Source organism: Heterodontus francisci, chromosome 38 (assembly GCF_036365525.1).
Source record: "Heterodontus francisci isolate sHetFra1 chromosome 38, sHetFra1.hap1, whole genome shotgun sequence".
Taxonomy (NCBI): domain Eukaryota; kingdom Metazoa; phylum Chordata; class Chondrichthyes; order Heterodontiformes; family Heterodontidae; genus Heterodontus; species Heterodontus francisci.
Window position 1 is genome coordinate 17,189,094 of NC_090408.1, and position 22,359 is coordinate 17,211,452.

The following is a 22,359-nucleotide window of genomic DNA, read 5'->3' on the forward strand; positions in this document are numbered from 1 at the left end:
TTTCCAGCTTGGAACGCCTGCCTGCTGCCCTTAATTGGACAGCGAGTGGGCCCTCTGGCCGCTAATTGGCCAATTTGGGGACGATCACTGCCTGGTGACTGCTCCCAACAGAGTGCGTGGTCGGCACCCCCATTTGACCCCAATGTCAGGGCCCTGACCCAAAAGCCAAAATCCTGCCCTAGGTAAAGTAACCTTGAAGCTGTCAGATTGTTGCAAAGACCCAATTGGTTCATTAATGTCTTTCGGGAAGGCCACCTGTGGTCCTGTCCTGGTCTCACCTATATGTAACTCCAATTCCATGCTGACTTTTAACTGCCCTCTGAAAGGCCTGCGGTGGGAATTAGGGATGACCAATAAATGTCAGCTTTGCCAGTGAGTTCCAAATCTTGAGCGTGACTAACAAAAAAAAATTTAGTGTCACTTGTACTCTGCTGCAGTTCAAAGGGACGTAGAGAAAATAACTCTCTTGGAGCCACAATATCTGCAGCTTCTTAATTGGCCTGAGTATTAAGTCACCCCATATTATTTACTGAATGTAAAGGGACACAGTTCCAAGTTTTAGCAAAACAATACATTGGGCCAGAAATTCTGATTGTTCAGAGGCAAGTCTGGAAGAGTTCCCAGGTTACCCCAAAGCTCTGCCCTTTACTCCCACCATCGGCTTCAACAGAACCCAATGCCTGCTGAGAGCTCCCCCACACTTTTATTAGGCAAAGTTAATCGATTCCAGAGGAGATTAGCCATGAGTCCCACTTGCTCCATTTCGTCAGGCCCCACCTGTCCACTATTAGAAAAGGACCACCCAAACATTCCAAATAGCAGTTCAAAGTTGGCGCTGGTAATCCATCCAAGCAGGAGTGGATGGTTTGCCCTGGTCATTCCGGAGCCCCTGCCTTTAGAATTTGCAGTGGGGTCTTCTGCCTGGGCCTGAATTTCAGGCCCAATATTTTTTACACATTGTGAAGTTCCTGCTCCTATTAAACGGAAAATCCTCTAACTTACTAATGCAGGATATCCGTTGGTATAGTATTACAAACAATATAACAGTGCCCCCCTTCTCCTCCAGTGTCTGTCTTTCTGTCTCACACAAAATAAAAGAACAAAAAGTCAATACTAAGGAGGTAGGCAGGAGGCATACATATTAAGAGTGTGGAAAGTCACTACAAAATGACCAATGACAAACTACGAAGCACTGAATAAAAAAAAATGGCATTGAATGACCCATCAGGAAAATCCAGAAACAAAAGAAAGTGAAATGCAAAACAATCAGATCAGTCAATTTTTTTTCAAATTCGCCAGTAGTTTTTTACTTAGTCTATTGACTATAAACCCAAAAATAAATTTTTTTAACATTTATCAGTTAATTGTTTAACAAAAGCATGATTAAATGTAACTATATCATTTCATTTTATATCTTTGAGTGTCTTTGTCAAGGTGTTTACTTGGAGTCTCTCCCAAAGGTCTGTACGTGAAGTTAATGTTTTTCCCAGATTTATCGCTTTTGGAGCTGAAGAGAGTGGGATTGACTCCTGGGCCTATAATTCCCAGGATGTCAGAGTCTGTGTTAGATGTCAGCCATGGCTAAGTGGTTAGTGCTCTAGCGTCTGAGCTCAGAGGTTGTGAGTTCAAGTTTGCTCCTGAGATTTGAGTGCATACTCTAGCCTGACGCTCTGGTGCAGTGCTGCACTGTCAGAGGTGCTGCCTATTGGATGAGGTGTTAAACCGAAGCCCTGATTGCCCTCTTGGGTAGATATAAAGGGTCCCATAGAGCCATTTTGTAGAAAAGAAGAAGCGTTCTCTCCAGTGTACCAGACAATATTTATCCCTTGTTGTGCTCAAATTGGCAGCTGCATTTCCTACACTGCAACAGTGACTACATTTGAGAAGAACTTCATTGGCTGTAAAGCCCTTTGGAACTTTGTGCAATTATTTTTAAGTCAGTGCAGTATGCAGAATTTCCCAGTGTCCATCAGTATGACTCTGATTTGCAGCTTGAAACATATTGGGCTGAATTTTACAGACACCCTGACCCCCCCTCCCCCTACCCCGATGTCAGGGATTGTGCCAGGGAGAGGGCCGGAAAATGCCATCGGGAGAGGCCCGCCAGGGGCCTTGACACCAGAAGGCCCTGTCCGATATTGCCAGTGGCGGCGAGGCCTCATGGCAGCCCCCCCACTGCTCGGCGATGGGACACCCATTAACATATTTAAATCTATTAAAATTAATGAATTAATTGGACCTGCGCCTCCGCCTTCCATCCCGCTGCGATGGCTGAATGGCCTCCTCCTGTTTCTCTCCTCCTTGTGCTGTTCTGACAATGAGGGTCTCTTTAAAAAGTTCAGTGAAAAGAGCTCATCTTTCCAGGTGGACCCCACAACCATCAGTTGTCATAGAGAGATACAGCACTGAAACAGGCCCTTCGGCCCACCGAGTCTGTGCTGACCATCAACCACCCATTTATACTAATCCTACATTAATCCCATATTCCCTACCACATCCTCACCATTCTCCTACCACCTACCTGCACTAGGGGCAATTTACAATTGCCAATTCACCTATTAACCTGCAAGTCTTTGGCTGTGGGAGGAAACCGGAGCACCCGGCGGAAACCCATGTAGTCACAGGGAGAACTTGCAAACTCCACACAGGCAGTACCCAGAACTGAACCCGGGTCGCTGGAGCTGTGAGGCTGCAGTGCTAACCACTGTGCTGCCCAGTGGGGGGAGGCGCAGTGGTGCAGTGGTTAGCACCGCAGCCTCACAGCTCCAGCGACCCAGGTTCGGTTCTGGGTCCTGCCTGTGCGGAGTTTGCAAGTTCCCCCTGTGACCGCATGGGTTTCCACCGGGTGCTCTGGTTTCCTGCCACAGCCAAAGACTTGCAGGTTGATGGGTAAATTGGCCATTGTAAATTGCCCCTCGTGTAGGTAGGTGGTAGGAGAATCAATGGAAGGTAGGGAACATGGGATTAATGCAGGATTAATATAAATGGGTGGTTGATGGTCAGCAGACTCAGTGGGCCAAAGGGCCTGTTTCAGTGCTGTATGACTCTGTGACATCTCTGTAGTTGTCTCAGAGAAGCACTTGTTTTTAGATGTGCCTCCATTGACCATGTGCCAGGCCCATCAAAACAGCAGGAGATGGGAATTCCTGATGTTGGGGAAGTCCCTGGCCCCAGCCCCTTAGGCCGAGGGCCATGGTTGACTCTGAATGTCCTCTGAAGTGGCCTAACGAGCTACTCAGCAGCACAAATAATTCCAAGGAAACCCAGACATCATCATCTGGGGGAAACTAGGGGCAAAAAAAAAATGCATCCTTGACATTATCACCCACAACATGAGAACATATATAAATTTTTTAAACTGCCACCGTCTGTCAAAAACAAGAACCTTTGTGATCAAGGGTGACCAGGGTGAGGTAGCTAGCAACCATTTTATTCCAAAAGCAAAATACTGCGGATGCCGGATGTCTGAAATAAAACAGAAAACGCTGGAAATACTCAGCAGATCAGGCAGCATCCGTGGAGAGAAAAACAAAGTTAATGTTCCAGGTCAATGCCCTTTCTTCAGAACTGGAAGATGATAGAGATTTAAGAGTTCATTTTACAGCAGAAGCATTTTATCTCCTGAGCTAGACGGCAGACTTCTTGTCGACGTGGCCATACTTAATGGCCCTGCTGTGCATTGTACGGACAAAGCTAAACTCTCACTTAGTTGGCAGATGATGGGCAGCAGATTAAAGCACAGCCCCAATCTGGGATTCCGATCTATAACCACAGCAGTAGCTCAGTACCACAAAAACCACAAGTGGTATGCAGCTGGACTGGAGCCGAGCTCAACTTGTTCTGGGAGACATGACAATGGATCATCTAATGACTCAGAAGGTCGCCCTGTATTGCTGTACCAGGAGCCAGCTGCTTCTCCAGGGAGATAAAGGCTCCTTCAGATGTATTTTGTATTATGTTAGATTGTGTATTGTGAAGATTATAAGGCGGCAGCCTCTAAATTGAATTCACCAGAGATTTAAGACCTGGTTAATGTTTCTTATTCATCAACAAGTGCAGAGGTTTTCATATATTATTTAATACACACTAGACAGTTGCTGTAGATAGATTAACAGCTTGGCCTCACAGCACCTGTTTTTCAGGAGCTAACTGGTCCAGTCAGCTCCCAATATGGCAGGTGGGAAGTACATGCACATTTCAGTCTAGAACTGCACTACCTTTTATTTTATTCTTTATGGGATGTGGATGGCACTGGCTAGGCCAGCATTTGTTGCCCATCCCTAATTGCCCTTGAACCAAGTGGCTTGCTTGGCCATTTCAGAGGGCAGTTAAGAGTCAACCACATTACTGTGGGTCTGGAGTCACCTGTAGGCCAGACCAGGTAAGAACGGCAGATTTCCTTCCCTAAAGCACATTAGTGAACCAGATGGGTTTTTACAATAATTGATGATAGTTTCATGGCACTATTACTGAGACTAGCTTTCAATTCCAGATTTTTGATTAATTGAATTTAAATTCCACCAGCTGCCACGGTGGGATTTGAACCTGTGTCCTCAGGTCATTAGGCCTGGGCCTCTGGATTACTAGGCCAGTGACATCACCACTACGCCACCGTATCCCTTATCACATTGCAAACGGAAAGAAAATAGATGTCCTGGATCCACATCCGTGACAGGTGTTAGGCCTTCGGCTTTGCAAGTAAGAGGCCTAACTCCAGTTTGAGAGCCCAGTTCATGGTTAATTTTCTCCGAGGCAGCCGACACACATTGTGCCGAGTAAAACCAGACATTGGGACTGCCTGCAACCTACAAGATATGATAGTAGGACAGCTGACTGGTCAACAAGGTAGGTTTTAATGAGGAGAGAGGGGTAGAGAGGCAGAGAGATTTAGGAAGGAATTCCAGAGCTCAGACTGGATACAGCATGGGCTAAATGTGGAATAAGACTCCCCTCACTATGCTCCAAGAATGGTCTTTAAGTTCCAACTTAAAAATAGCAACGTCTGTTGTATCAGTGCAAGATTTTCTCTGGCCTAAACTATTATCGTCTCTGATAATTATTGCTGAACTCTGAGAGTTTTCTGCTGTGGATTTGTGGTCAGCAGAGTCTTTTCAGACATCAACTCTTGCACTCATTAGAAGGAGGAGATTTCCATTTCATCCGTTTCATTGGATCTGTTTCAAACCTGGGTCCCAGAGGTGAAGAATCTGTTCTAACCCACTCTCCCATCCGGTTCCTCTCATGGTGTTCTGAATTTGAACCCATTATCACTATTTGAGAAATACTGTTCAAATAGCAAAGTTTTTAACACTTTCCTGAATAACTTGTCAGGGAGACAACAATTTTATTTTGATTGAACAGGTTATCTTAGAAATAATGAAGAAAATAAAATGTAGCTGTTTGATGTAATGAATCATTTTCTAACTTCAAGCTGTTCTTTGCAGTATCATCGGATCTTACAGCACAGAAGGAGGCCATTCGGCCCATCGTGCCTGTGCTGGCTCTTCAGAAGAGCTATCCAGGTGGTCCCACTCCCCTGCTCTTTCCCCGTTGCCCTGTAGATTTTTCCGATTCAAGTATTTATCCAATTCCCTTTTAAAGGTTTCTATTGAATCTGCTTGCACCACCATTTCAGATCACAACAGCTGGCTGCGCAAAAAAAAAATTCTCCTCATCTTCTCTGATTTTTTTTTTTGCAAATTTTCTTCAATCTGTGACCTCTGGTTAACAACCCTCCTGTCAATGGAAACAGTTTCTCCTCGTCTACTCTATCAAAACCCTTCATCATTTTGAATACGTCTATCAAATGTCCCCTCAACCTTCTCTGCTGTAAGGAGAACGACCCCAGCTTTGCCAGTCTCATAACTGAAGTCCCTCATCCCTGGTGTCACTCAGGTACTTCCCCTGTGCACCATCTCCAAGGTCTTGAACATCCTTCCTCAAGTGTGGCACCCAGGAATGGGCACAATACCCCAGTTGAGGCCTAACCAACGACTTTCAATATAATTGCCTGGACACAAACCTTGAAATGAAATATCAGCAAAATGTCATTGAATTTGATGGTAGCATGCAAGCTAATCATGTTAAATTATTAATCAATTTAAATTAATTTGCACTTTAATCGTGTGACAGCCTGCTGGAATCCTGACTGAGCATGGAGAAGTGAATTAATCTTGCACAGCACTGAAAATGGTATTCATTAGCTTCTCAAGAATAAGCAAATAGGCACTAAGATTGACACAAGCCTCTACCCTTCTTGGGTCAATTTTATTTCCACAATATAATTTTGCATTCAGAACGTAAAAGTGGACATTGTGAGTAATGAAGCCGGAGCCACTGAAAAATTAATACATTTATGATATTCATTAAAACTTCCCCTTCCCTTTAGTGATAGTTCAATGCTTAGAATATTGAGCCCATTGTGTCCATATTTAGTAGATTGAACTTATATCCAAGGGTGACGGTTTACTTGATTTTTTTCATAACCTTAGCACGAATCTGACATTTTGGCAGCCATCAAAATATAATTAAACTCAGACGAAGCAACGGGTATTGATATTTGGAATAGGAAGTGTGATATTTCATAAATATTTAAGCTCCTGATCTCCCCTGTGGCAGGTACATTTTTACAACGTTGCCAGAGAAAGGTTTTTAATATCCATATGGTTCATTCATGGAATTAATTTTGCTTTTGCATCTACTGGTCATGTCACAATGATGCAGCTTAAACGAGAACCGTTTTAAAGAGTAACTAGTCAATCTCCCTTGTCATTGCACATAGGGAGCGAAGGACGTTGAAGTCTTCAAGTTAAGTGAGATTGGAAAGCCGTGGATAATTGAACTAGGGCATGCAGATGTAATTTAGTCCCCATTTTTAACAGCACAGGCCTAGAAGTTGGACCATGCAGTGCCCATTTTATCTTGGAATTACTTGTAAGTGTCAGCTTGGCCATTTTGTTGTCTCTAAGACAGACGACTGGAGGTTCAAATCCACTACAGGCTAGAGCAGATTATCTAGTCTGAAACATCAGTGTGGTACTGAGAGACTGCTGCATTGTCGGAGGTGCCGTCTTTCAAATGATCTGTTCAACCAAAGTCCCATCTGCTGATGTGGTGTAAAAGATCCCATGGCACAGTTCAAAGAAATGGGGAGTTCTCCCAATGTCTAGGATAACATTTCTCCCATGATCACAGCTAGCATATTTACTTATTTTTTTTATTTAGAGATACAGCACTGAAACAGGCCCTTCGGCCCACCGAGTCTGTGCCGACCAACAACCAGCCATTTATACTAACCCTACAGTAATCCCATATTCCCTATCACCTCCCTACACTCGGGGCAATTTACAACGGCCAATTTACCTATCACCTGCAAGTCTTTTGGATGTGGGAGGAAACCGGAGCACCCGGCGAAAACCCACGCAGACACAGGGAGAACTTGCAAACTCCGCACAGGCAGTACCCAGAATCGAACCCGGGTCTCTGGAGCTGTGAGGCTGCGGTGCTAACCACTGCGCTACTGTGCCGCCCATAAACAGACCAACTGGTCATTCCGTCATTTACAGTAACTACAACACAAAAGTAATCCATTAATTATGAGTTACTTAGGGGCATGAATTAATAAGGCACTGCATTGATGCAAAACCTTTCTTTCTGAATCCTTTCCTCTGTATCTTTGAAAAGGACCCCAAGATCATTAAATGTGCTCTTTTGCATAATTATTTTGACTTAGAATTTTTTACATGTGTAATTAGTTTGATTTTTTAGATGAGGTACTTATCCTAAACCTCTCTGCTTCCATACCTCAATGTCCTCCTTTAAGATGCTGCTTAAAACCTATCCATTCAAACAAGCTTTTGGTCACCTGTCCTAACATCTCCTTTCATGGCTCAGTGTTGTTTTATTATTTTGATAATGCACCTGTGAAGCGCTTTGGGACATCTTACTACATGAAAGGCGCTATATAAATGCAAGTTGTTCTAAATAATCTAATGCAACCCATCAAGTGAAATAGAAAAAAAATCACAAGCCTGCAGCGTCAAATCTGCGTGATCGCTGGTCTCATTACAATCACTAAACCAACTTGTTTGATATTAGTTGTGGCAGTAATTGTAAGTTGTTTAGCAGCTGGGAGTCTTCTGTGCCAGTGGAATGAAATAAAGGAGAATACCATTTTTTTCACTTAAAAATAAGCATACTGCATCCAATTGAACTTCAGGTACTGAAACATTAATGACTCCTCCCTGTTTAAAGTGACATTTCCTAAAGCTTGACCGACCAGAGCTAGAAGCTAGTCTCAGCTGCTTGTCTTTCTTTGTAGGAAAGGGTCCTGCCACTTCCGCTAACTTGTGGGCTTCTTCCTTCTCAGATAACACAGACAGACCTGTCAAGCATTTCTACCGGGATGGAGTGTCCAACTACACCAAGCTGCTGCTAAGTGCTGAGGGAGGAGTTCTTTATGTTGGTGCAAGAGATGCAATTTTCTCCTTGGACATTTTGGATATTGCTCCCAATAAATTCAAAAACGAGGTACATTCACATTTATGTCTGAAAGGTGGCAGAATGTTATCTTGACATGGCAAATTAGTGCTGTCAGATTTTGCTAGTTCTATTTTCTTTTAACTGTCATTAATTTAGGATTTAATGAATAATTAGTACTATTGTACGAAGCAAAAATGTCTTTCTACTGCAGACACAAATCCACTGGGAACTGGATTTACACTATCAAAACACCTATCGCTGTCAGCTGTGACACCTGTACATCCAGACAATGGGGCACAGGGACACTATTCTATCACATTACTTCACTAAATTTCCCTCCGCTGCCACCCGCCATCATTAGACAGCTAGGAGGCATATCTGTGTTTGTCACCAGTGTTGCATAATTACTGAACCGGCATGAGCCCAGCTTCCCAAAGGTTGCGAAGACTAATCCTCTGTTGTCTCCCAATTTGAAGGGAGCCATAGAATGCCTCAGCCCAGATCTGACAGAAGTGATCCAATTGATTTTGAGGTTAGCAGGTCACCAGCAGCTGGATGTCTGTGTGAAGTCAGCCAGTGAAGTGCATTGGTTAACAATCCTGAATTGAATATTTATACCCGGAATTTCACAGGCCCACTTTCCTAGAGCAAAATAAATCCTATTGTTAAGGTCAGTCGGTGTTAGTATTTTTCCACTAAAACTATCTCTAGGATTTCGAACCATTTTACTCTTTGCAGATTACTTTCTAAATAATTTTTACATAGAATGAAAACCCAAAGTACAAAGAGTTTTGTAGAAATGTACTTCTTTATTGATGGAAACAGACCGTAGATTATCAGTTATTCACCAAATTCTCTTAATTGTGAGAAAAGGACAGAGGTAAATCACCGGTTATAATGGAAGTGGTAGTTCCAGTGTGTCACTGAAACACAGTATAGGATGGTTTACAACATCAGACAGGGGAATCCTGTCCAATTTCTCTAGTTCTTTGTTAGATTAATTTCCTCACTGTTTTTACGTTGGAGAGAGGGATCCTCTGCATAATAAATGATTTATGTCCTTTTTTTAATCTCTCAGAATGCAGTTCTTTTTTAATTATTCTGATTATTATAACGGAAGACAAAAGTGCATTTTTCAGTATTTTAGGAATAAATGACTAATCGCCTTCTGTTATCAAACATCAACTGTGACGAAACATGAGATATTTTTGAGGAGCTCAGGGTTGCATGAGTAAATTGTTCCAATTTGGTCACAAATTTCCCACAGCATCCTACATTCTAATAGCAAACTACCTGACAGATTCTAGAAACGTATTGAAGAGGCATCCCAGTGTGACTGTCCACTAATGACAGCAGCTGCTGGAAGGATGGCCTCCCTGTTATAATGGGAGGCAGCCAGAGTACTCTGTGGTAATTGGCTCCTTCCGCTCATTCCACAATTGAACTCCATTGTTCGCACATTCCTCCCGTCACTGGGAAACACATTTGATTGCAGGTTAGAATCTCAGGACTTGAGGTAGAAGATCAGCCATGTTCTTGTTGAATGGTGCAGCAGGCTCAAAGGGCCAAATGGACTATTCCTGCTCCTATTTCTTACGTTCTCAGCAGTGGTTGTATGCAATATTGTTCATACCTTGCTGTTGAGTAGATTTATGAAGCCTAATTTTGGCTGCTCAAGGGAGGATGTTGTGGGGGGTGGACAGCTAGACAAAGAAATTACGGGGTAGAGATTGGACTACATTGGCTCAAAGGAGGCCTTGTGGAACCGACCTGATATTGAGTTGACCCATTTTCTAGGTGCCTACGCATGTAAATGAGAGGGCCTAATGTCTTTGTGCCCAAAGGAAACCGGGAGGATGTCCAAATGGCTTCATGCCTGAAATCTGGTGCCAGCAAATTTCTACCCCAGATCATCAGATTATTAATGCCTCCTGCCTCATTCCCTGCCTTTGACAACACTCTAGCCAAAGGCAAGCCGGTGATAGTGAAGCATCTAAAGGTGTTGTTATTTCCACTGAATGGTTTCTCTTAACAGGTGTGATAACCTATTTTCAAATGTTAATGCAGGATCTTTAACCATATTCAAATACCCTTTACAGGTGATTTGGGAAGCCCCCGAACAGAAGAGGAAAGAATGTCATTTTAAGGGCAAGAGCCTGTTGGTAAGGCCCCTCGCTATGAAAATTAACGGTTCAGATACATTCAAGTCCAATTATGTTGAGTTCTAGCATGTTTGTCTGTCTGGTTGCAGAGTGACTGCTTCAATTACATCAAGATCCTCCTCCAATTGAACAGGACACATGTTTATGTTTGTGGAACTTATGCTTTCAGCCCCACTTGTGCCTACATCGTAAGTGTTGACACCGCTGCCTTTAGATATTAAGAGACAAAGTATTGCCAGGTAATTGCACAAAGTGTAATCTATTATCTTTTTCTCGTAGCGGCTTGCAGACTTCTCTTTTGCAAAAGATCCCAATGGTAATCTTTTAACGGAAGATGGAAAAGGCCGATGTCCCTTTGACCCGACCTTTAAGTCGACTGCAATTATGGTTGGTGGGTAAAAGCAGGTTTCAAGTAGATGTTAGCCCGGTATGTTATTATAACTCATTAAGTGAGGCTCTACCCTGAGCCAGTAACCTATCAGATTATAGGGTTGGTGGCTGGAGCACACATCTTAATCCCTGTAAAGAAGAACAAATTCTCTGCTGCTCAAATGCTGTTCCTGCCGATTGGACTCAAGTTTTCCAGAACTTTCTGTTAGTTTTTCTTTCCCTGGCATATAGAAGATTAAGTGGTGATCTCATTGAGATCTTTAAAGTGATGAAAGGGTTCAGTGCGGCAGATAAAGAGAAACTATTTCTATTCGGTGTGGGGAGTCCAGAACTAGAGGGCGCAATCTTAAAATGAGAGCCAAGCCATTTTTAGGAGGGAAATCAGGGAGCTCTTCTCCAAACAATCTCAAATTCTGTCCCCCAAAAGGCTGTGGAGGCTGGGTCAATCGGGATTCAAGACTGAGATTGACAGATTTTTGTTGGGTGAGGGTTATGCAGCTAAGGTGGGTAAATTAAGTAGAGGGTACAGATCAGCCATGATCTACTTAAATGGTGGAATGGCTTGAGGGGCTGAATGGACACTCCTGTTCCTGTGGATCCTTCTCAATCTGCAGGGTTCAATGCTACACCACACATTACAGCCTTGATCCAAACATGGGCCGAAGAGCTGAATTCCAGAGGTGAGATGGACTGCCCTTGACATCAAGGCAGCATTTGACTGCGTGTGGCATTAAGGAACCCGAGCAAAATTGAAGTCAATTGGATTCAGGGGGAAAACTCTCTGCTGGTTGGAGTCGCACCTACCACAAAGGAAGATGGTTGTGGTTGTTGCAGGACAACTATCGCAGCCCCAGGACATCACTGCAGGAGTTCCTCAGGGTAGTGTCCTAGTCCCAACCATCTTCAGCTACTTCATCAATGACCTTCCCTCAATCAAAAGGTCAGAAGTCACGATGCTCACTGATGATTGCACACTGTTCAATACCATTTACAACCTCTCAGATAATGAAACAGTCAGTGCTTGCATGCAGCAAGACCTGGACAACATTCAGGATTGGACCGTTAAGAGGCAGCCCACACAAGTGCCAGGCAATAACCATCACCAACAAGAAAGAGTCTTAAAACCTCCCCTTGATATTCAGTGGCATTTCCATCATTGAATCCCCCACCATCAACATCCTGGGAGTCACCATTGACCAGAAACATAACAGGACAAGCCATATGAATATTATGGCTACAAGAGCAAATCAGAGGCTGGGAATTCTGTGGCAATAACTCACCTCCTGTCTCTCCAATGCCTGTCCACTCATCTACAAAACACAAGTTAGGTATGTGATGCAAATCTCTCCACTTGCCTGGATGAGTGCAGCTTCAACAACACTCAAGAAGCTTGACACCATTCAGGACAAAGCTTGATTGGCACCCCATCTAGTACCTTAAACATTCACTCCTTCCACTATCAATGCACAGTGGTAGCAGTGTGTATCGTCTACAAGATGCATTGCAGCAACTCACCAAGGCTGCTTAGACAGCACCTTCCAAACCCACGACCTCTACCACCGAGAAGAACAAGAGCAGCAGAAGCGTGGGAACACCACCACCTGCAAGTTCCCTCCAAGTCACACACCATCCTGACTTGGAACTATGTCACCATTCCTTCACTGTCGCTGGGTCAAAATCCTGGAACTCCCTTCCTAACAGCACTGTGGATGAATGAATGAAGAAAAAACATTAAACGAGTGAGGTGCCACCTTTCTCTTTTCTCCTTTAAATGATTGGGTTTAATGTGGACCATTATGTTTCACATTTTGGATGGTTAACATTGGATATATAAGTATGTAAAGATTATTAAGTACTGGAGATTACGTATGGCTGGTTTTAATATGTGTTTGTCTTTACTTTTACCAGACGGGGAATTGTATGCAGGAACTGTCAGCAATTTTCAGGGGAATGAGCCAATCATTTCAAGAAGTCTGGGTCACAAACCACCCTTAAAAACTGAGAACTCTCTCAACTGGCTCCAGGGTAAGTGACAGGCAACCACATCAAAAAGGCATTTTGCAGAGCAGCCCTGGTGGTGTGTAAAGGTGGCACAGAGAGGTGGGATTATCAGTTATGATTGCTGATCTCAGCTGTGCCATTAAAGGAAGGTGGAGAGGGGAGGTTAAGTGCTGCTCCACAAGCAGGAGAGAAAATCAAAAGGCAAGTCAATACAAGCAGCTAGATTCAGAAAGGGCAGGAAACAAGTCTTTGCCTGCCTCTGAGGTGATGACAACTTGCAAAATGAGCTTCTGTCCTGACAAACTGCTCTATGCTACCAAGCATTTTTGCCCTGCCAAACTCTCCCGCCCTGCCAATCTCTAGCGCCCTGCCAATCTCTTGCACTCAGTCAAACTTTCCCACCCTGCTGAGCTACTCCTATTGAAGACCAAGTTGCCTTTGAATCTCAGAATAACACAATCAAGGTTCAGTCTCATAATGTAACTGAGGTCGAGTATGTTGAGGTATGGCGTGGTTAGATAGGACGAACACAAATAATAAAAGAAAATTAAATGCACAGTCTTCTGAACACAATGCATTTAACTAAACAAGTGTGATGTGTGTCTACAAAATAAAAGTTAAACTTTTGCCTCTGTAATCCTATGTAACTTTAACCTATCAAGCATGACTCTCCACTCTATAGAGCTGAGCCATGTAATGCACTAATCTCCCTCTGGACATGCAATAGCGATGTTTGAAAGTGGACTTACATGAAAATAATGATAGGATTATGTAAGAAGTCACTGCATAATAAAGCTGCAGACACACAGGGCAGCTGGATAATGGAGATCTCACTTCATTCAACAGATTTGAGTTTAGATCCTGAGGCAAATATACAAGTGCACTTAGAGAGATTTAAAGAATGGTGGGCCCTGACCACAGGCAATCAATATTCTGGCACTTCTCACTTAGTGACATTGTTGCACTAAGAGTATAAATAAACTTTCCATTTGGACTTTTCTTGTCGCTGGCGATACTTTACTGAGCCTGGTTGAGATGACGTAAAGCATTAATGGTAACTGATGTACTGCCTTTAACTGTTTTGTTACTGTCCAGACAAATGGCACGATATTCAATGCAGATATTCATTGTGTATATTTACTCCTCTGTCTGACATGGATCCTCGTGCCAGGTTCACTGTTGGCTATAACAGATTTTCACTGCACAGAGCACGGCAATAACCCTGATTTAATACAGGAATTTGACACCTGATCATTTTAGTGGGCGGAACATCATGCGCTGCTGAGCTCAGTAGGGGAAAAGCCAAGCTCCTAACCTTGTGATTCTATACAACGTTTGTTATTCAGCATTTAAATCAATCCAAAATCACTTTCTAAATAAAAGCCTCAGTCAGTTAACTTTGCCAGTGAACATTAGTTGAATGTTAACATTGTTTGCAGTCTTATATTCCATGATAAGGAAAATCAATGATTTGTATTTAACATTTAAGAAGTATTTAGATGAGCACTTGAAACGCCATAGCATACAAGGCTATGAGCCAATGCTTGATGGCTGGCACAGACACGATGGGCCAAAGGGCCTGTTTCTGTGCTCGATGACTCTATGACTCATGCGGGTAGATATATTTTTAAACTGTCTATTACATGTTTTACAGATCCAGCGTTTATAGGTTCAGAGTTTATTCAGGAGAGATTCTCTGCCAAGAATCCAGGCAGAGACGACGGAAAAATCTATTTCTTCTTCAGCGAAACTGGCAAAGAATTTGCCTTTCGGGAGAACACGATTGTATCGCGGATAGCCCGAGTCTGTATGGTAAATACAATGTCCTGGTGGAGTGGAAGGCTTCCCATTTCTTCATTGGTTCAAAGTGTATTTGACGTAATGCAAAACTTTTACTGACCTTTTTGCTCCGATTAAAGCCTTGGGAATTCAAGACCATAAGGCAACATTTGTAGGACCTTCTTCATCTGCACTTTGACACATGGATAAATAAATTTAGCCGGGAACGATAGTGGACTAGTAATCCAGACAACACGAGTTCAAATTCCACCATTGCAGTTTCAGAATTTGAAATCTAGAAATAAAACATTGTCAGTAAAAACAACCATGAAGGTACAATAAAACCCAACTGGTTCACTAATGTCCTTTCGAGAAGCAAGCCTGCAGTCCTTACCTGGTCTAGCCTATGTGTGACTTCAGTCCCACACCAACGTGGTTGACTCTTAACTGTCCTGTGAAGCGGCCTAGCAAGCCACTCCATTGTCTCAAACTCAAGGCCTTGCCAACGACACTCACATCCTGAGAATAAATTCAAAGGAAATATGGACTAAGACAATGTTACTGGTAGTGTGCCTTCAATAAGAACAGGATCTCTTTCTTCCCTGACTTGGCTTACAAACAAACTCACCCTATATGACTTAAAAGTAATATGTAGTATATTTTTTTGTGGTACAGAATGATATATTTTTAATTTAAGAGATTTCTTATGTTAGCTGATCCCTTGTACTAGCAAATCAGTTTCTAATCAGTTTATACTTTTGGGTAGTGGGTTATGGGCTGAATTTTACCAGTTTGCCACAGATCCCGGCGGCGGGTTTCAAAGATAGCGGGTCGCATGCGCAGGATTTGCTCCGCGTCGCAGCGGCTCATTTACATGGCCGGGGTGGGCCGCCCCGCTGCTGATGTGGGAGGGGGCGGGCGCACTGTCCCCGGCAACAGTGTCCGTCAGCGCCATGCAGGCACCGTGCCATTTTTAAAGGTCTTCAAACCCTTCCACTTCATTTAAATGTTTAAAGTTATAGGCAATGTAAATTGAAAATGAAAAACTTAATAAAAGTTTCAATACCCTCTCCCACCCACCCAATGACAAAAAAAATTATTACTTACCCTCCCCCGCCAAATAAAACGTACCTTGCCATTCCGACCTTTCCACCCCCAATGTTTATAAACTTTCAACTTTACCCCTTCCCACCACCCGTTAGACCAATCGAAAAGGTTTCACCTCGCTCCCCCCACCTCCTGCCCTGAAAGCTTACCTCTCCCCGCTCCCCACGCCGGATCTCCAGTCGGAGATCCAAAGGCGCCTGAGTCCCAGCAACCAACTGGAATATGACAGAGGGACAGCCGACGGGAGCAGGTAGGTCATTAATTTATTAATTTAAATATTTAAATCCTGCTCCTGTGCCTCGCAGCGGGGTGGGGGGTGGGTCGCCATGAGGTCTTGGTGCCACCAGTAACGTGGGGCGGGGCCTTCCCGGCATCGAGGCCCATGGCGTGCCTCTTCCGGAGACATTTTTTAGGCCCCTTCGCCATGATTCCTGATGTCGGCGGGGGAGGGGAAGGCGGTGGTAAAATTCACCCTTATATGTATTTCCATTACGTGGCACTTGTAGCAGTGGTTTTTTTAAAATCTGATTTAACTGATGAAGATTGTCAAGTGAGATAATGAAAACATATACAGGTAGGTTTGCTGAACGCACACTCCCGGTGCAGAACCTTGCCTATAGGACAGGCTTGTTAGAAAATCACTGGCATGTGGGTGGCACTGCAGGGAACACTATGGAATATTACAGACTGCATCGTTATCCAGAAGTATGCTGGAAAGCCCATGTTTAAATGTTACCCCATGTGCAAGATTCACCTGTTAGTCACCCACCTAAGAAAATCGGAACAGGAGTAGGCCATTCAGCTCCTTGAGTCGGTTCCATCATTCATTTAGATCATGGCTGATCTGTACCTCAACTCCACTTACCAGCCTTAGCTCCATATCTTTTGATACCCTTACCCAACAAAAATCTATGGGTTCCAATCTGGAAATGCTCCAATTGTCCCAGCATTTACAGCCTTTTAGTGAGAGAATTACAGACTTCTACTATCCTTCTGAATGGCCTAGCTCCAATTTTAAGATTATGTCCCCCTCGATCTTGATTCCCCCCCATCAGAGGAAATAGTTTCTCCGTTGCTACCCTATTGAATCCTTTTAGAATTTTAAACACCTCAATCAGATCATCCCTCAATCTCCTAAACTGAAGCAAAGTTTATTTTTTTTATTTATTTAGAGATACAGCACTGAAACAGGCCCTTCGGCCCACCGAGTCTGTGCTGACCAAGAACCACCCATTTATACTAACCCTACAGTAATCCCATATTCCCTACCACCTACCTACACTAGGGGCAATTTACAACGAACCTGATCAATATGAAACAGAAAATGCGCAATATTCTAGGTCAGAGAAGTTGCAAATAAAATACAACACGCCACATTTACTATTCGTTACACAATGGAAACCAGCAAGTGATTCGACTTCGAAAATCTAGCTCATTGTCAAAGACATTTCTATATTTAGAGGAGCAGATTTGAATTGTATTTGCATGCAGCTGGTAAACTTCTGTTTGTAAAGAGGGTTTCATAATTCCCAACATTTCTTCCATTTGAGGTGTGGGATTTTGATAGCATGAGTTGATGCAACTGAATAAAAAGGAGGGTCATTGAGCACCAATTGTGTTTGGTGACCTACAGTCAAATTCAGCCTAAGGAGATGAGCTGTTATCGTTGTTGAAGGCTATTTGCTTACAGATAGGGATTAAATTTACAAGTAGATTAGTTCTGTCACTGTCTGATGCTAGTACTAGTCAATCTTAATCCTTAGAAAGTAGCGCTCCATTATATACAATTTTGGCTTCGGGAAAGCTCTAATTATAAACGTTACCTGAGGCGCTGAAGACTGATGCTTATTAGGCTAAAGTGACAGCAATATCTTCAAACACCCAGGGTCTAGTCTAGCGATGGCTGTGGTATTATGCTTGTGATACTAATCCTTGGTTGTCATCACCGGAATTATAAAAGTCACCTATTAAGGAATATACAACATGGGTATTAGCTGTACACCATTCCATTACAGATCAAGTATAGCTCTTGCTTGACGTATGTTCCTTGTACAAACTGAGTTATGCACTGTAATCTGTAAGTGGGATCAGTGTTTTCAACTTTGGTAGCCTACAGTAAAAGCTGGTGATATTATGGAGCCTGAGGGGAACTGGGAGGAGAGGTTGCTGAATGGTTAAGATCTCTTGACCGGTTCGACGCTACAGCCTTTTGTTTACCAGATACTGAAAGCAGTGAAATATGAATTGCAAATGCTGGAAAACATTCAGCAGATCAGGCAGCATCGCCGGAGAGAGAAACTGGTAACGGGGTGAATCTGAACTCCCGAAAACAGGTAGACTCAGGTCGTGTCAGAGTTAAAATGCAAATTATCTGAAACAGGAGCCCAGTCTGCCGAGAACCCGCCCACTTCCGGTTTTAATGGGGGCATGTTGAGGGGTGGATATTCAATCCACTCGTGGGAGGCAGCATGTTCATTAAAATGCCAGCTGTGTACTGATAGAGGCTCCCCATCCCAAATACCAACATACACCTTCCCAACTCTCAGTGGCTCTGGTGAAGCCTGCCTGCATTGTCAGCATCTCTTTTCCAAGAGAGAATGGGAGCGGTAGTTAAAATCTAACATTTTTAAGGTATTTGTTGAGTCTGGAAGGCTGCAAAGTGCCTAGTAGAAAGATGAGATGCTATTTCTCAAGCTTAAGTTATGTGCAAGGTGGAGAATTAAAATGGCAAGTGACCAGAAGCTTGGGGTTACGCTTGTGTTCAGCAAAGCGGTCACCCAATCTTTCTTTGATCTCAGTTTAAAGGGGACTGCATTATGAGCGGCAAATAGAGTATACTAGGTTGGGAATAATACAAGTAAATCACTGTTTCATTCTGAAGAAGTGTTTGCGACCATGGACAGTGAGAAGGGAGCAGGTGAAAGGGCAGGTGTTGCATCTCCTGTGCTTGCATGGGAAGGTGCTGGGGGAAGGAGAGCAGGTGCTGGAGGTGATGGAAGAGTGGACCAGGGTCCCTTCGGAACACTGGAAGGGGAGGGTATATGAAGAAATGGCGGCGGATGATATGTTGAATACAGAGACTGGTGAGATGAAAGGTGAGGGCAAGGGGAACCTATCATGGTTCTGGGAGGGAGGGAAATAAGAGAAACATGGTCATGGTCAACAGGGGTGGCGAGGAATCCTTGACTGAGGAAAAAAGAAGACACATCCTAACCTGATGTGGCATTGACAGAACAGATTCAACAAAGAAACTGGGAGAATGGAGTTGAGTTCTTCCAGTAAGTGTGAGGTGCTGGGGAGGAGTATAATCAAGCTAGTTGTAGGAGTCAGTGGGCTTGTAGTGGACATTGATGGACAGCCTATCCCAGAATTGGAGATAGATAAGCTGAGAAAAGGAAGAGAAGAGTCAGTGATGGACGATGTGAAGATAAAGGAGGGTTAAAAGTTAGAAGAAAAGTTGATGAAATTTTCCAGTTCAGGATTACAGCAGGAGTGTAGATTAGAAGTAGAGTGTGGAGATACGAGTTTGGTGATTGGGGAGCTCGGTGAAGGGGGAAGGAGGTGCTCCTTTTTTTAACCCTCCGGTATTTGGTTCTTGCTTTGGTGCAGTGGAAGGAGCTGGTTGGTGAGTAACTGGTAAACTATTCTAATAATAAATAGTCTGTGAAGTTAAGATATGGCAGGGCAGCTCGGCCGAGTGGAATGTATAGCCTGTGGCATGTGGGAAGTCATGGACACGCCATGTGTCCTAGACAAACACATCTGCAGGATGTGTCACTGGCTGCACAAGCTTGAGCTCCAGGTTGCGGAACTCGAGCGGCAGCTGGAGTCACTGTGGTGCATCCGCAGGGCAGAGAACTATGTGGATAGCACGTTTAGGGAGGTGGTCACACTGCAGGTTAGGAGCATGCAGGCAGATAGGGATTGGGTGACCGCCAGGCAGTCTAAGAGAACCAGGCAGGTAGTGCAGGAGTCCCCTGAGAAGATCTCGCTTGCTAATCTTTTTTCCATTTTGGATACTGGTAAGGGTGTTGGTTCCTCAGAGGAGTGCAGTCAGAGCCAAGTTTGTGGCACCACAGGTGCTCAGCTGCACAGGAGGGGAGGAAGAACAGTAGAAGAACAGAAGTGAGAGGGGATTCATTAGTTAGGGGAACAGACAGGCATTTCTGCAGCTGTCAACGTGACTCCAGGATGGTGTGTTGCCTCCCTAGTGCCAGGGTCAAGGATGTCACAGAGTGGCTAAAGGACGTTATTCTGGGGGAGGGTGAACAGCCAGAGGTCGTGGTCTGCGTTGGCACCAATGACATGGGTAGGATGGGGGATGAGGGCCTGAAAGCAGATTTTAAGGAACTCAAAAGCAGTAATCTCAAGATTACTCTCAGTCCCACACGCAAGTGAGCATAGGAATAGGAGAATTGAGCGATTCTCCTCAATAACACGTGGCCGGAGAACTGGTGTATGAAGGAGGTCATCAGATTACTGAGGCATTGGGACCAGTTCTGGGGCAGGTGGGACCTGTACGGGTTGCATCTCAGCAGGACTGGGACTAATATCCTCGCAGGGAGATTTGCCAGTGCTGTTGGGAAGGGTTTAAACTGAACTGTCAGGGAGATGGGAACTTGAGAGGGAGCTCAGATTGGAGGGAAGCAAAACTGGTAACTTGTCAGCGGTGTGGGAACCAGGAGCAAATATCAGTGAGGAATACGAAGGTGCACAGCATACTGAGAGCTAGATAGCACTAGAGTAGGGAATAGTAAGTTATTAGGTGGGGTCGGAGTAATGGAGAAAGTAATAAAATCTAAATCAGGATTAATGTGTGTGTATGTGAATTCACAGAGTGTGGTAACTAAGACTGGTGAGGTCCAGGCACAGATTGGAAATATGATGATGTGGCAATAACAGAGACCTGGCTCCAAAAAGGGCAGGACTGGGTGCGAAATATTCCCAGATACAAGGTGTTCAGGAAAGATAGGAAAGGGATAAGAGGGGGTGGGGTGTCGGTATTGATTAAGGAGAGCATTGCAGTGCTGGAGAAAAAGGATAGAAGTCCCAGAGGGGTCAAGGATAGAATCTAAATGGCCAGAGCTAAGGAACAAAAAAGGTGCAGTTACATGCTCAGTGTTGTCTGTAGGCCACCAGCTAGTGGGAAGGACGTGGAGGAGCAATTTGCAAAGAAATTACAGAGAGGTGAAAAATTATGGGGTAGTTATAATGGGGGACTTTAATTATCCAAACATAGACTGGATTAGAATAGAGTAAAGGGCAGTGAGGGACAAGAGTTCCTAGAGTGCGTTCAGGAAAATTTTCTACAGCAGTATGTTGCTAGTCAAATGAGAAAGGAGGCACTGCTAGACCTGGTTCTTAGGAATGAGGTGGACCAAGTGGATCAAGTATCAGTAGGTGAAAGAGGAGGTAATTCAGGCACTAGAAAATTGATAGAGAGGATGTATTAGATAGGCTGTCTGTCCTTAAAGTGGATATATCCTCTTTATTGAGGATAGTGTGGGAAAAAGGCAATGAAGTGGATGATCAGCCATGGTAGTTTTGAATGGCGGAGCAGGCTCGATGGGCTGAATGGGCTACTCCTGATCCATGTGTTAGTGAGTATAGGAACAGGAGAATAGACCAGATGAATGTGTGGCTGGAGAAATGGTGCAGGAGGGAGGAATTTAGATTCCTGGGACATCGGGACCAGTTCTGGGGAAGGTGGGACCTGTACAAGCGGGACGGGTTACACCCTTGTAGGACCGGAACTGATGTCCTCGCAGGGGCATTTGCTAGTGCTGTTGGGGAGGATTTAAACTAGAATGGCAGGGGGATGGGAACCTGAGTGGGGAGACTGAGGAGGAAGAGAAACGAAAGACAGGAAACAAAATGACAAAAGTGGAAGGCATAGAAATCAAGGGCAAGAAACAAATAGGGCCATAGTGCGAAATAATGCAAAGATGACTAAGAATGTTAAAAAGACAAGCCTAAAGACATTGTGTCTCAATGCGCGGAATATTCGCAATAAGGTAGGCGAATTAACTGCACAAATAGATGTAAATGGATACGATATAATTGCGATTACGGGGACATGGCTGCAGGGTGACCAAGGATAGGAACTGAACATCCAAGAGTATTCAATATTTAGGAAGGACAGGCAAAAAGGGAAAGGAGGTGGAGTAGCGTTTTAGTAAAAGAGGAAATCAATACAATAGTGAGGAAGGATATTAGCTCAGAGAATGCTGATGTGGAATCTGTATGGGTGGAGCTAAGAAACACGAAGGGGCAGAAAACGTTGGTGGGGGTTGTATATAGACCCCCAAACAGCAGTGGTGACATAGAGGATGGCATTAAACAGGAAATTAGAGACGCATGCAATAAGGGTGCAACTGTAATTATGGGTGATTTTAATCTACATATAGATTGGGCAAACCAAATTAGCAATAATACTGTA

The 22,359-nt window shown here is 43.9% G+C and overlaps 1 protein-coding gene across 9 annotated transcripts in view; it reads left to right on the forward strand.

Annotated features, from left to right (window-relative positions):
* Nucleotides 1-22,359, forward strand: part of sema4ba (sema domain, immunoglobulin domain (Ig), transmembrane domain (TM) and short cytoplasmic domain, (semaphorin) 4Ba) — a 448,919-nt gene that overhangs the window by 377,108 nt on the left and 49,452 nt on the right. For all 9 annotated transcript variants that reach the window (XM_068017745.1, XM_068017746.1, XM_068017747.1 and 6 more), the window contains 6 exons: nt 8,369-8,529; nt 10,581-10,643; nt 10,733-10,831; nt 10,923-11,034; nt 12,942-13,058; nt 14,689-14,846. In XM_068017745.1, the coding sequence (XP_067873846.1) occupies nt 8,369-8,529; nt 10,581-10,643; nt 10,733-10,831; nt 10,923-11,034; nt 12,942-13,058; nt 14,689-14,846 (710 nt within the window). The remainder of the gene's footprint in view (nt 1-8,368; nt 8,530-10,580; nt 10,644-10,732; nt 10,832-10,922; nt 11,035-12,941; nt 13,059-14,688; nt 14,847-22,359) is intronic.